Source organism: Nelumbo nucifera, chromosome 8 (genome assembly GCF_055504915.1).
Source record: "Nelumbo nucifera cultivar China Antique chromosome 8, China Antique-T2T, whole genome shotgun sequence".
Taxonomy (NCBI): Eukaryota; Viridiplantae; Streptophyta; class Magnoliopsida; order Proteales; family Nelumbonaceae; genus Nelumbo; species Nelumbo nucifera.
In genome coordinates, this window is record NC_142656.1 from 11,968,834 (window position 1) to 11,984,551 (window position 15,718).

Here is a 15,718-nt window from a genome sequence, read left to right on the forward strand (position 1 = left end):
ACACGGAGATTGTATTGAGGGCGATTAATGGGGAAAATGATCTCTTGAATTGCATATAAGCCGATGAGGATAGATAGGTAAGGTAGAAGAAACTACCTATGGATAATGGGGTTCTTGACACAATCTCCTTGTATATAACAATATAATATTCATTTTTTTATCACTAATTAATAAAAGTGAACAATTACCAATAAAAAGAGATACTGCCAATAGGTGAGAATTAAGTAATAGGCTGCTTTGTGATGATTGTAGTCATTCAAAGTTTAAACACCTTTAATAGACACAAAATTTTGAGTAAACAGGACAACTTCATAAAACATCAATAAGTTCATGCATCAAAAGTAACATGAACTGCATTGGAAGCTTAACTTGGGCACGTTTTCATGCATAATAATTATATTTTAATTACTGGCTTAAATAAAACTAGAAATCATTGATGACTTGTTCTATGTTAAAACAAAAACTGGTAAAATCATAAAATGCCCCTCAAATTTCCATTTCCAGGAATATCTATAAGGTCATGGTACCCTTGAATCTGAGAATTTTTCCGTCTTCCTGTGCAAGAACTACACCAGAACATGAGTATTCATGTATCAGAAGCTAGTAAGCTTATGATCAGGGACTCTTAAATTGAATTTCAATTTTTGAATGTAGTCGATAGCAACAAGGGTAGGAAAAATTAGTGATTTAGGTAGGGTGTAGTTTAAAAAGTGAAAAAGGGCTTATATAGGAGACCTATTGGGGATGGTTAACAGGGTAGTTAGTGAGTTACCTGTCATATCCATCTAGTGTAAGAAGGTTATTGGGGATACTATTTTTTATGACTATCCTTGTTTGTTCTTTGGGGATCTTTTGATATGTTGGATGGTTAAAAGGCAGCAATCTATGGGTATTGACTATTTCATCAGGTGCCTATAAAGTTTGGCCAAAAAACTTGATGCCAATGTCCCTCAGTTGTAGATTACAATGGATCAGAGTATGCAAAATAGCTATCATATATCTTCAGCAACCTTGAAATTTATTTCTGTCATACTCTGATAAAATATTTAATACTGTTGAGAAAAAACTTATGCCAACTATTTATCAAAAAAAAAAAACTTATACCAACTCTCCTTATTACACAGATTGAGGAGGAAGTTTATCAAAGTTTCTAAAAGAGCAATAAAATGTGGTGTTCACTTGTCAAAAAATGAAATTTGTGGTATTCCTCGATTGTGGATGTTTGCATGGAAATGCAATTTTAGGCAAGTTCTGAGCTAAAATTAGATTGACATAGAAGCTTGTTGTTTTCCTCTTTTTGATAGAACAAATAAAACTGGTTTTCATTATTTGAACATTAGAAGTTTATATATGAATTAATTTGATGTGGCATATTGGACCTTATCAGGTTTTTGTAAGTCCAAAGGTCATATCCAAGGCCACTATGTTGATTTCACAAATAAGGCACAGGCACCTTCAATAAGATCCAAGATATTTTTGTCATTTTTCAAATTTCTTTTTCCTTTTTTTTTCATGAAAAATCTTCTGTTTGGAGATCACTTTCTTTATGTCACGATTACTTTTCCAAAGAGGGATCCTATGTCCCTCTCTGAATGGTTCTGGACTCTCTTTTCCAAATTAAGGAAAAGAAATTGAACCTTCACAACAGCTTTATTTGCTCCTCGACATGAAACTCTTTGTAGTAAAAGTTCATCCCATCTACCCTTGCATCTGTATACAGCTTGCATACCTTCATTTCTGTCCTTTCCTTTTAATAATTTTTTTTGTTAGTCATCCCAAAATAAGGGGCAAAAATAATGGAAGAACGAGTGAAACAGACATCATCATCATCATCATCATTTCTCCACTGATTGGTAAGACTTGCAACTGAAGGTTATGGCTTGGGTGGGTGAAACTCTTTCTTGTCCCTCTTGTCTATTTGTCTCATTCTTCCCTTTCTTCTTTCATCTTATGCCATCATCTCAAATCAAGTGCAGTTGTGATATGAAATGTAGTTTATTGTTGCTCTTTGGGCAGCCTGCTTCATGATTTCTATACCGATCATAAATACAATAATAATACAGAAAAGGTAACAAAAATATCAAGATTGAAAACAGGAGAAGTGAACTAAAGGAATTTTTGCTAGGTCTACTGCACTCTTTTCATTAAGTTTCTGTATAATCTTTTCAATGACCTGGAAGATTCTGCTTCTAGCCTTTGGGTGGTAACTGAGGATGCTTAATTAAACATTCTTTCAGGCACCTCCTTTTACCTTTGGTAATAACTTTTAGATTATTTTGGATGCTATTCTGTAGATTCAAATGATATAACTAGTTCCGGATGGCTAGAGTACTATGATGCTTCAAGACCCTTAAATATAAAAATGTTGAAACTGTTCAATATATTAACTGATACTCTTCATGTGGTTCATCAGGTTGTTTTTCAAGAAGATGAAATAGCATTCCAAGTAGGAGAAACTACTGAAATACTCTCAGGAGGTCGTCTTTGTGCAACACCACATTGTGTTCAGGTATTCCATGTCTTGTTTTTTTTTTTTTTTCATTTTGTCTTTAATAGGCAACTGAATGTGTATTAACAGAAAAGGGAAGGGAAAAGAATTCAAGAAATATACTAGAGAGAAGAGGCAAAAGAGTACTACTATCTAAAAATATAGAAAGACATGGAAAAATTATCAATTTGTTTGTTCTCCTCCACTTTCATTTATTTCATTATCAATTGTCAATACTTTCAGTGTTGTCATTGGAAAAATTAGCATGCGTTCTGTTTCCTCCATTGCATTTTTTATTTGTAATTATGAAAAATTATGTGTATCTCAATGTAGTTATGTGAATTTCCTTTTTAATTCAATCAGCTATTCTATCAAATTATTTCCCTGCTTAATTAATGTCGAAGCTCCATTTTCACTACCTTGATTAAATAGTCCATACCAAGCAAAATATTGAAGAGGATACTTTCCATAGAATTAGAATGTGGATGAATTGGAGAGGTGCTCCTGGTTTGTTGTTTGATTAGTGCATACCCATCAAATAAAAAGGAAAATCCATCCTGGAGGGGTTAATTCCAGTTTTTTTTCTAACCTCTTCACAGTATTTATGGAAAACATTGTACAGTAAAATCCATCCTAATTTCATTTTGTTTGATGGTTAGGCACCTAAAGGAGAGCAGACTTATGGTGTGGAACGATCTACCTTTGCATTATTCATGCAACCTGACTGGTATGTTTGATGGTTATATGGTAACCATTATGGAGATTGAAGACATGCCTTAAATTTTCAAAAGCTTCATATCATGAACTACATGTCCCATCCAATATCCTCTGTTTCACAAATTCAAATATTCTGTTTGTTTCTGGACATTATATTTAAAACTTAAAAGTAAAAAAATTTTAGATAAAGAAAACAAGCTTTGGGGTTCTTTTTTAGAAGTTAGAACATGTGCAGCTTCAATAATCAACAACCTGTTATTTTATTAAAGACGGTAACGATTTCAATTTTCAATTGACATGTCCAACCGGACTCAGCATCAATGTAAGTGTTAATATCTCTTATGAAACCTTGTTTCTTTGTACTATATTTTGTGTATCTATTTGTAGGGTCAAAAGTTAAGACATGTTGGCCAATGATCTCATTTGTCAACATCTTAAGCTGCATCTAGCACATAAAAGAGGTTATTAAGAGAGCATGCACTCCTTTCATGCAAAGGGGACATTTGATAATGACTGAAGTGGCTGAAGTGAATAAGTGCCTCTTCTTGGGATGGTTGTAACTCTTATATTATGTGATTAATGAATAAATTTCTTCATTCATAAAAAAGTGAATAATTGCTTTGTCTTTTAGCGGATAGATTTTCAAATAACAAATTATTCAAGGGTATAGTGATCAACCAAACTTCAGCTTCAGCCAATAAAGAGCTCACAACCTCAAAAATTCATTGACTAAATGTCAAATCAGCAAGTTATTCAGTCCTGTCACTTCATATGTTATCAAACAGCCCCTAAGGGTTTGGGTGAAGGATGAAGAAAGAAATTATTGTTTCTTAGAATTCACTATATGGTTTAATTTATTTTATATTTCTGCTTGTTGTGAATCTTCTGAGCATTATGTAGGTCCTTAGAAACGGTATGGGTTATGTTTTCTAAAAGATTAAAGAATATAAATTTTGGGTTAGTAATGTATGGTTGGTTTATAGAAGACAAGGTTGATGGGTAGCATTGGTTCAAAATCCAGCAAAATGTGCTCTAAATCTATGGGGACATCAAGAGAATAGTTGTTTGTTTTCTTCTAGCATCAAAGAACTACCAGGAAAAAAAACAGAGAACAAGTAAATCATGTATTTCTCCAATACTGATTTCAAGAGAAGAAAAAATGAGCAGTTACAGAGAAGGAAAAAATATTAACTCATCCAATCTTGCCATTCAGGACAGGTTTACATGTATATATAGAACTTTTCAAAGCTTTGACTGAAATAACTGCATCTGACTCTTAGTTAGAATCTTAGGAACTCCTAAAAATAGAAACCCAGAAAATAGAAATTCAGCAAAAAGTAGTTTGACTCAAACTAGGGGTGGCAACGAGCTGAGCTTTTCACGAGCTGCTCGAGCTTGGCTAGGCTTGGTTTCAACCGAGCTCGAGCCCACTTCATTGGCTTGATTATTAAACGAGCCAAGCTCGAGCATACTAGAGCTCGGCTCGTGAGGCTCGCGAGCCGACTCGAATATATATATATAATAAAAATATTATAATTATTAATTTTTTAAATATCAAATAAAAATATTTTTATATATAATTTTTTATTTTATAAAATATTTTTTTTTCTCAAAATCGAGCTTGAGCCGAGCCGAGCTCGAGCTCGAGGTTCTGGCTCGAACTGAGCTCGAACCTTGTAGAACAGTCTCGAGCCGAGCTCAAGCCTGGTACTATTCAGCTCGGCTCGGCTCGGCTCGAATCCACCCCTAACTCAAATTAACAGTTTCCTGAAAATAATAGGAAACTACTAATTATTAGATCTTCTGAAAAATAGATACTCCTTAAAGAAAATAATATCTAGTTTAAAACATAAAATTAGAAAACTATTAATTTGATGAGTTACCGCTCACCTCGGAAGCCCCTTCGAGGGTGGCTTAGCCTCCTGAAACAGAAGATGAAGGGAGAGAAGAGAAGGGGAGGTAGGAAGAAGATGGACTCAGAGAGAGAAATAAAGAGATATTCATTCACCCCGTTTATTATATGATTATGGCCTTATATAGCTGCCTACAGGTGTGCAATCATGGAGAGAATATCCTCTGGTTGCAGAGTAACTAACTCTGGAAGGTATCATGGAGAGAATATCCTCTGGTTGCAGAGTAACTAACTCTGGAAGGTTCTGAGTGTAACTAACTGTGGGGGCTCTGCCGAGTGTCCTTTCTGTCTCCTTGTGAAATGCTGATGGGTGGTGGTCTGCTCCACTCCCATAGTTGGGTTCGGAGGGAGTGTTTGGGTCCCAACATAATCTAGAAGCTTTTACTTGGTGCAATTATTTATTCTTCCATATGTTTTAGTAATTTTGGAATGTCCAAATTTCTCCAGTAATTGATTTGTTATATCCTCTATTGCTATAAAAGGCAGAACTACATCAGTTAGGCTACAAAACATTATTTGGACATACAATTCAGTAACATGTAAGGACCGTTCATCCTTGAAATACACAGTGAGAAATTTTGTAGGGTTTTGCTTAGGTTGAATTCGGAGTGGTTGTTCAAAATAGAAAGATGTTCCACTGGCCCAAAAGCTCAATACTATGTTTTATGTGAATTCTAATTAACCGTCTTATCTGTATCTACATATGGATCCCCTGGTTTTTGTGGATAACAAAACCAATAGAGGAAAAAATGTGCCAAAGACATCTTTGGAATCCCATAAAGAGTTGTTATTACTAAAGTGTTGGCAAGTTCATTTTACAGAAACTGCAGCATGGAATCCTGGGCTATTTATGCACTTTTCATTCATGGGGTTTGTTGGCTCTTGGTCACTCTTGATTTTTTAGGTGAATAAAGTTTTCTAAATAAAGTTGGTTTAACAAGACTCAGTTTTTCATCAAGTTTCCCACATTTTGAGTAGCCATTTATCCATGATTTTTTATTTGTGTGTTTCTACTCTACTTTTCTGAAGTTTTTCAGTAAAGCTTCATTTGTAGAAAAACTTTCACAAAGATGAAGAGTTTAAATTTCTATAGCACATCAGATCCAAATTCTATGGGACTGTTGAAACACAGAAACTGTTTTAAGAATCATGTTTTCATTTTTGTAATTCAAACAGTTGGGCAGTATTTATGCAGTTAGATTCTCTACCTGACATAGTGCGATATCTATGGAATTACTTATTTGTCTCCCTGCGAAGTTTGAAATATTTAGTTTTAGTAATTATTGATTCTTAATTTATTTGTAATCACTTTGAAACTCTTCTTTTGCAGGGATGAAAGTCTTAATTTTCCTAAAGAGGTCCATCTTCATCAAGAGGTATATTTTACTGAATCCTCAAATCTTTTCATTCTGTATTGTAAAATATCTAGATGAACCTAGGTAGATAGAGCACTCAAAGCACCCATGCAAGACAACTAACCAATGGCTTTAGGACTGTGCAAATCTGGATAGAATGTATTTTCAATTATATCCAGTCTCTGAAACAAAGTCCTATCCCAACTATTTGGAGTCAGCCATGAATCCTGTTTTTCCATTGAAACAATTTGGGGTTCTTTTTCTAAAGGATTTGGCAAAATTTATATGTTGACTGTTAGCTGATACAAGCCTTTATCTGGGTTTAGTAACAGTAGTGCGAGAAAGTGAACTGCTGCAGAGCTTATAAATTATGTTCAGTACACATCCTAAAACCAAAACACACACAGATATAATATATATATATATATATATATTATGTATGTATGAGCGTTAAACATTGGCAGTTAGTGTAAGCCTTAGTGGATCTTATAGGTTCCTAGAGAACAAATTGATGACATTGTTGCATTATTCTGACATGAAAAATGCAAAATACAACGAAAGGATTTTCAATTTGGCAATCAACATAGTACTGTGTAGTTTTTGAGTTGTTAAAGTCTGCAAAACATGGATAGAATACTTGAAACCAACTCTAGATTTGTCTTAGGGTCTCTATTTCTGTTTCTTTACGAAGGTAATGTGTGATGATTATGATATCCAATTGAAGCTGTTATCCGTATTGTTTTACAGCTAATCCCGCCAAATGGAGTTCTTACTTTTGGAGAGTACTCTGAGAAGCTGCTTGACAAATATTACCACTCAAAATCATAAGAAATTTGCATACTGTATCTTGAGTAAAGCTTCATTGTTTTCAGATAAAACAAAAAATAGTTTAGCTGTGTTGTAAATAAATTACATTTAAAATCATTGTTGTTTCCATGCCTCATTTACTTTGTTTCCATATTCCTTTGGTTGGGTTAAACTGCTATTTTATTCTCTAGGCATGCAGACTCCCATAAGTTGGGAATGATCACTGAGAACACCATGACTCGAGATATTCATGCCATTCAATAGCTATTTTCAAATACTCAATCAAGGTTTACTTCAAATTTTCCAAAAAACCATGTAGATTAACAAGGCCAAGTGACATCATCCTGCAGACTTTTATGATCTTCAAGCACATATTTCTTAAATATGGGATCTTACCTACAAAACACAATTTCACCAGAAGCCGTACCAAGTTTTCAAGTACCTTAAAATCCCACCTGATTTTAATGTCATGATGAACTAAGACCGTGATTATAAAATCAGCTCTTTGTTGATAATTAGGTTTATCTTCTTTAACCAAAATAGGGGCCATTGCTTGGTCAATGGAAAATCTCAGGGTTACAAGTGTGACAATGTGGATTTGCATTTCAGAGCAGCCAGTGTGTAAAAATTGCCAAAGATTAGGTCCGCATTGGTCTACCCCTCCCAAGACCCCATATAGCTGGGACCAACATTAGGTAATAACAGTATAGCAATTCTTCATCCAATTCCTCCACTAAACCCCTGGGTTAGACTCCACAATCTCCCCCAAATACCTCCTCTGGCTCAGTGGGAGTACACAATGCAAAGTCATTTTGTATCTGAAATTACAAATCCCTTCTTACCATCTTTGATCTTCACAGAGTAAACAATTTATTTAGTCTGACGAAGTTGTTGATGTTCTCTAAGCAAGTCGATAGATTGAGCAGAACAGATTTGCATGCTGTGTTTTCTGATTCTGAAACTTTTCCCTGTTACTGAACATCGAAGACTTGATCCATTAAGTGGTTTATCCATATCTAGTGATGAGATTTTAAGTAGGAGAATTTGCAATTGATTCTTGGATCTCCGATTCACTTGAGTTGTGGTGGGAATAGAGTTGTACACATTTCCTCCAGGTTATTATCGGTTTGATTTTCTTACAAATGACCCCTCGAATTGGATAATTCTTCCATACTCCAGCTGTTCCCTGACACATTGTATTTTAGCCATGGTTTTGAAAACTGGATCGGATGGTCGGACCAGTTGACCCAGGAGCCATCTAGGTAACCTGTTCCATTTTACCTTAAAATTGTTCTTGGGCTAAAAACTGTTGACTTGGTTAGTGACATGTTGATATAGGTGGTCAAACCATCGACCTATTGATCCAGACAGTGGTTTTTTGCCTTATTTTATTTTAATTTTAATGTTTTTTTTAAATCAAAATAGGCTGTCCATTTGAACCGGATGGTCAGACCGTTTGACCCAAAAAATGGTGGCCAAAATGGTTGTATTGGCTCCAGTTTTAAAGCCTTGATTTTAATCTAAATCTTCTAAAAATAAAAACTCTGCACACATAGCATCCAGATGCTCACGAGGAATATTTTCCATAAATGTATGTTAATTAAATTCATGGGTAAAACGTCTAGTTAGACCTTGCACAGAAGTTATGCTTTAGGGAGATCCCACCTCATTGGATTTGGTTTACAGAACCGAAGAGAAGTGAGAATCAGACCGTGCATTGTGCTGAGTGCTGAGGACAATTTTTAGACGTCAATCCTTAAAGATTAATAAATGCAGAGTTTTGACATGCTTATATCATTATATGTGAGTCGATAAGGTCGACAGTGGTTGACTGCATCAATAAAACATGACCAGACTGTCCTGACTCTGAAAAGGCGATGTGAGATGTAGAATAAAGAACTTTCCAAAGAAAAGAAGAATAGACATGCAGAATGGAAAAGTGAGGGAAATGTGCTACCTGAAATTATGTAGGAAAGTTACATAAAGTTACAGCTTGAACCCAAACAATGAATCTTTGTGTGTCGGCAGTTTTATTGTATTCAACTTCAACACTACTGTTTATAAAACCAAGGCTTTAAAAACCTTTCGGAACTAAAATCTTTTTGGCCACCAGTTTCTGGGATGATGGTTCAATCACCTAGTTTGAATAGACAGCTCGTTCCAAATGAAAAAATTTTAAAAATAATTAAAATAAAAATAAAAAGGCTAAAAACTGTTTAACAGGTTGAATCACTAGATCTCTAACCAAATCAACAGTTTTTTTGTCAAAAACCAGGTTGAGGGTGAAATGGAACCAATTGCTTAGACGGTTCCTAGGCTGAACACTCCAACTGTCCAAATCAATAGCAATTCAAAAAACACTGAATAAAAGTAAAACAATGACTGTTCTGCCTAGATTTTGACTATGTATATGTTTGGTTCTGTTGGAGTTTATATAAAGGCCATTTATTACTTTAAACGTTTATATGTATTATCTTACTTTAAATATTTATTACTTTCCAACTCAGATTAACACTCATAAAAATATGTCACATCAGCATTTTGTTTCAAGAAATATTGGGGCATTAGGAGAAACGAAAATTTAACGTTTTCCCAAATGCTCCATATACAAAAAATCAAGCATTTCAATTTTCAATGTTTATTTGATAAATGGTGAAATCAAACACTAGTTTCAGATACAATAAACACAATCGCCCATATGGCGCTGATGTAGTGGCGTTTTTTCAATAAATACCAACGGAACTAACATCCTCTATGTGATCCGCTTACTTCTTTCTATAATGTCTGAGAATGATATTAAGTTTCCACCATTTAATGAAATAGGGTGACAATGGTTGAAGTCATCCAATCATATTTATTTTTGTTGGTTGAGAGTTGAGACCCCAGCTGCTTTTAGGTTGCGTGTAGAAGGGACAAAAACATGATTTCCTTGGAAAATTATATTCAATAGGACAATGGATTATGTTCTTTGATTTTCCGGCTGTTTCACTCAATTCGGAGGGGGAGAGCTTAAATAGTTAGAAGTGATTAGTACAAGTTTACAATATATGAATAGACAGTACCAAGCTTTGTTTGGGAAATAACTTAGGTGGTAATTGTAGGAAAATGACATACTTTCCACAGCCATTTTACATCAAACATCGGAAGGAAAGATAATACTTTTCAGGTAATTGATTTTGTTTAACCATAAAGAGCTCTGAGGGAAGAAAGGTAGGTATGATATGTTTATCGTGGTTAAGAGTTGTGGGATAACTCTTAACCCACCAAACACTAGCCAAACTTCAAACAGTTGTGACTTATGAGCTATAGGTCTGAATTGCTCTCATGGCACTCAGTTTGAAATCCAGCAAACCATCTCTCTCTCTCATTGTCTAGTGTCAATAGGATTTGATCTTAGTCTACATGACTAATGAAAAAATTGAAATGGGAAAATATATTATGGGTATGAACCTAATTGTCTTCAATGAATCCTATCCTTCAACATCCAAATGGCCTACCGGCTCATCAACCTGAACCATTTAAAAGCAGACTAATAATCTCTTAGATGTTAAGTTACTCTCATAATTAAGTGAAGGGTGGTTAATTGGTATATTAGCTGGTTCGTTTCAGCATTGATGTGGAATCGACTTCTGTAATCACCGATTTGAAAATAAAAAGAATTAGGATGGTTGAATGGGTCCACTGTAAATCAGTGACAAGCATGATCCATTTTAGGAGTTCACATCTCCGCCCCACGAGGGGCCACCCCACAATGCCCTACAGCACATCCCCGCTGTGTATTAGAAACATCTCCCGATGATGTTCATTGGGAACATTGAAAAATGTTCCTGGGGATGTGCTGTGGAGCGGCTCCTTGTAGGGCGGAGATGTGATCTCCCATTTGTAGACCATGGACCACAGGTGCATGAATCATATTACGCACAATAAATCTGTGATAACTGATATGGGTCCAGTTTGGGATAAGTAGACTGCAGTCAACCTAAAAAATATGTTTAAGTTTTCATTAATACTTGCGAGGACAAGGACAGATGTAGATGAGAAGTAATGAAAAGATTGAAAGCGTTTTATTGCATTTTGTGCATTAATTGAGACAAAGAGAAAACACGCAAGCAATTGATTTCCTGCTTTGACTGGTGGCAGAATGAATGACCTGGCCCTTGCAAGAATGTAATGACTTGTTGGGACAGTGTTGCTAGCGTTAATTGATAGCAAATTTTAACTCAATTTCTACAACAAAAACCCTCTAACATGCCATTCACTCTGATTATGGCTGTTCTCTTCTTAAGTCCTAACCCAAGTTTAAGGGGCCGTTTGATAAGAGTTCAAATCAGCCCCAACACAAGGAGCGCCCCACAACGTCCCACAACATATTTCGGCCGTGTATTGGGAATATCTTCCAGTGATGGCTCATCATTTCATGTACCATCATTGGGAGAAGTTCCTAATATACGGCTGTGGGATGTTATGGGGTGCCTCCTTGTGGGGGTCTGATGTGAATTCATTTGATAACACTGAAGTACGTTATTATCTTGTCTTTTATGGATAAAAATAAGGGAAAGTCTATATGTGGGAAAGACATGGTATGGAAAGAGTTTTGACCAATCAAAATTCACTTATGAATTTTGATAAATAATACCTGATTGACTATCTTAAAAATAATTAAACGAAAAGATTTGATTCAGTGGTAGAGTTAGAAATTTTCTCTTGGGGGGCTGTATAGGGAAATGAGATGGAAAGGTTTGGGTCTATTATAGATTTTTTTCAAAGAAAAATATACAAAATTTTTAAAACATTAAAGAATGATCCTTTAATATTTTAGTTCAAGTTTTGGGGGGCAAAGGATCCACTTTATTACATTTTTTTACCTTAACTTTACTAGTAACTATTGCTCAGTTTGGAAAGAGTACAAATATAAATATGTAGAATGCAAAACCTAATATTTTGTATGTATTTGGACAGTATATATTTGTATTTGTATTCTTTCCAAATTGAGCCTATAAAAGTTTAGGGGGGGCCAAGGGCCCGTCATTATACTTAACTCCGCTCCTGATTCGACTTATAATCAACCCAATTTCAAACTTTTAATTTGAGGAGTTCACATCTGTTTGGTTTGCAGTTAAAATCAAATCTTTTGGAATCAGAATCAAAATCAGAATGATTTATTCCCATAATCTGTTTATTTGGTTTAGACAAGAATTATGATCAAAATTAGAATAAATTGAAATAGGATTTTATTCCTAAAGAAAAGAAAAAGAAGAAGAAATGAGAATAGGATTTTAATTTGGTCCAACCAAACAATTGAATTGGGAAAGAGTCATTTCGATTCCAACTCTAGAGCTTTAGAGATACAACTTAAGCTTTGGTAGGGTTAGACTTTAGAGAGGCGGTGCCGGTGCCGGCACCGTCAAAATGATCAAGACCAACCACTGTCAATTCTCATCCACTCCTTCCAACCAAACCTCTCTCTTCAATTTGGTGCTCCGACATTGCCACGTTTAAAAGGTGACAATCAAACGTCTGAAGAAGCAGCCAATAACACCTCACACATCATTGAGGTGGGAGAGAGAGAATCCATAGATATTTCTCATGTTCAGAGCCTTCTAAGCTCTAGGGGTGGGGGCCATGTAATGTAATTCACATTCCTGTCCAGATTCAATTGAAAAAGCAGAGTCTGAGTCCAAAACTTTAGTTTCACCCATCCAACTGGACTCGATCACTTTCTTGGAGCTTAGCGGGTGCAGTGGTCATTTTCTGGTTGACTAGTTCGGACTCAATGCTCATTCCGCTGAATTCGGATCCAACTTGTTACTTGTTGCCATCCTTTGGTTGGCCAAGTGGGTTTCCAGCTTCATACCTGGGTTGCAAAAAATTTCAACCCGATTCGGTAAAATGGATCCAAAAACACCCTTATAGTATATTTTCATTAGTGACAAGTGAAAGTCCGGCCCGAGCTTGGCCCGGCCCGGCTCATGAACAGGTCTAGTGAGATTCGCGAGCCCAGTATTAAATAAATAATTTTTATTATACATACATACATACATACATACATACATATAAATATATATATATATAATAAATAATTTTATTATATATAATAATATTTTTATTTTTCATGTATAATAGTAAATAATTTTTATAATTCTTAATTTTTGTCTAAAAAATAAAAAAATAATTTTATACATATAATTTTTATTTAAAAAAAAAACTTGACTTATAGTCGAGGTCAAACCGAGCCAATCTCAAACTTGCGAGCTATGAACCGAGCCGAATTTGAGCCCAAGCTCAAGCCTGATACTGTTCATGCGAGTCAAACTTAAATACTCAAATATTCGGCTTGGCTTGACTTGTATTCACCCCTAATTTTAAATATAGTGACATGATCACCTAAATTAAGTGGAAATGTTCAAGGGTATGGACCTCTGATTTTAATTCCAAAAATATTTCTAAGATTTCTTCGTATAAAAACAAAATTAACCAAATAGAATGGTTGCTCATGTCTTATTAGGGGGTAAAAATGATATTTTATTTTTATTTTGATTATGTTTATTCAAATAAACATTAAGGTCAAAAGAGGTGTTTTAATCAATAACCCATAAACTTTTCACTTCTCACCTTTATAATCTCTTACATTCCTTAGTGATGGGCCCACGTTAGATGATGGATTTATGAACCAGATATAAAAGGGCAAAATTTAAGTTTTTTTTTTGTGTTTAACACAATACACTAACTTTAATTAATGTGAGTTGACGTTTTTTAATTAATTGATTAATAATTCAACTAATCAATATTGCACTGATGACAGAATATTCAAACCACCGAAAGCCTTTCTTCAATCTGACAATGCCCTCTAACCATCCAAGTAACGTTACCCATCAGGCCATCACCAACCATCTCTGGCCGGAGATCTCATGAGTAACGGTGCTCCAAATTCCACCGGCCCTACCAAATAGTAGACCGGGTCGGACAGGAATGCACCTGACCCGGATTGGTATTTACAAAGTAAAACATACCTGATCGGTAGGAGTGGATACGAGCAGAGCGGAGCCAAGTGCAATTTTTATTCTAGGACATAAGGCTCGGTTTGGAAGGAGTATAAATATAATTGTGTAGAATGTAAAATCTTGTATTTTGTATGTATTTGTATTGTATATATTTGTAATTGTATTCATTTCTAACCGAGCTTAATGATTTAAGTCTAGGTTTGAATTCAATTCTAACTAGAAATATAAGTTTGAATTTGATTCACTCAAAAGCTAATATGTCTGAACTTGATAATAAATAAAAATTCGTATAAAATATTAAAAATTATACATATAAAAAATCATTTCTCATCTATGAAACTCATAAGCTGAGTTTCATTGGACTCGAGTTCAACCCAATTAGCAAATAAATCTATATACCATGCTCAAATTAAGTTTGAAGCTTATTTTGGACCAAATTGAACTAGGGATGGCAATTTTTCCCATCCCCGATGGGGTTAGGGTCAGGGATGGGGAATGAAGTCTCCACCCTGCCCCGACCCTGATTCTATATATTAAATATTATTCATATTAAATACTATATGTGTATATATGTGACAATATTTATATCATATATATTTAAAATATTATTTATATTTTAATACTTTTTATTATTTTAAGTACATTTATTTTTCAAAAGATATTGTTAATTAAAAAATTCGGGGATTTAGGTCTCTATGGGAAACTCATCTTCATCAGTGATCAAAGATGGAGAACAATTTTTATCTCCAACAGGAATTGAGGTTAGGGACTGAGGTTTATTTCAAAACTGGAGTCAGGAACAAAGAATATGATACCTATCCTAAACCCACCCCATTGCCATTCCTAAATTTAACTACTCGATTACCAAGGGTTACCACTAATTTCAAGTTGAAAAATGCTGATTTCTCTCTTTGCACACGTACAAGAGAAGGGCTATCAATGGATTCCAAAGGTCCAAAACCCAATTCAATTATTTAATAATAGGATCGGGTGCAAATTTTATTAAATTACACTAAAACAAAACCCGAACCAAATAATAATATATTAAAATTTGGATCGAATTCAGATTTAAAGTTTCAATTGTAACTAAATTTTCAGATGATGTAAGATCTAAGCATGAGAGGTACAACCCCTGGACACACCTGGCATTATTTAACATGGAACAATTATTTGTTTTTTGATCAATCAAAAATGACGGATGACCTAAACACACTTTAATTAGGGTTTCTTTTAACCGAATTTCGGATTTGAATCTTAATTAAAGTTTCTGTTAAGCATCAAGTCAGAATACGAATCATTATATTCTATATCGTTGTCAAGAGCTTTGGAATCTAGCGTTAGAATATAGCCCGTGAATCATACGAGACAAATTAATGGCGACACTGATCACCAAACATCGCACGTGTGGGCCATTTTTTCACTGTTCCAGCTTCCAATC

At 34.7% G+C, this 15,718-nt stretch overlaps 1 protein-coding gene across 4 annotated transcripts in view; it reads left to right on the top strand.

Annotated features, from left to right (window-relative positions):
- Positions 1 to 7,430, top strand: part of LOC104592277 (2-oxoglutarate (2OG) and Fe(II)-dependent oxygenase superfamily protein) — a 36,144-nt gene extending 28,714 nt beyond the window's left edge. For all 4 annotated transcript variants that reach the window (XM_010251555.3, XM_010251556.3, XM_088893699.1 and 1 more), the window contains 4 exons: positions 2,414 to 2,509; positions 3,148 to 3,215; positions 6,448 to 6,493; positions 7,220 to 7,430. In XM_010251555.3, coding sequence (XP_010249857.1) covers positions 2,414 to 2,509; positions 3,148 to 3,215; positions 6,448 to 6,493; positions 7,220 to 7,300 — 291 coding nt within the window. In that variant the 3' untranslated portion in view covers positions 7,301 to 7,430. The remainder of the gene's footprint in view (positions 1 to 2,413; positions 2,510 to 3,147; positions 3,216 to 6,447; positions 6,494 to 7,219) is intronic.
- The last annotated feature ends 8,288 nt before the right edge of the window (positions 7,431 to 15,718 follow it).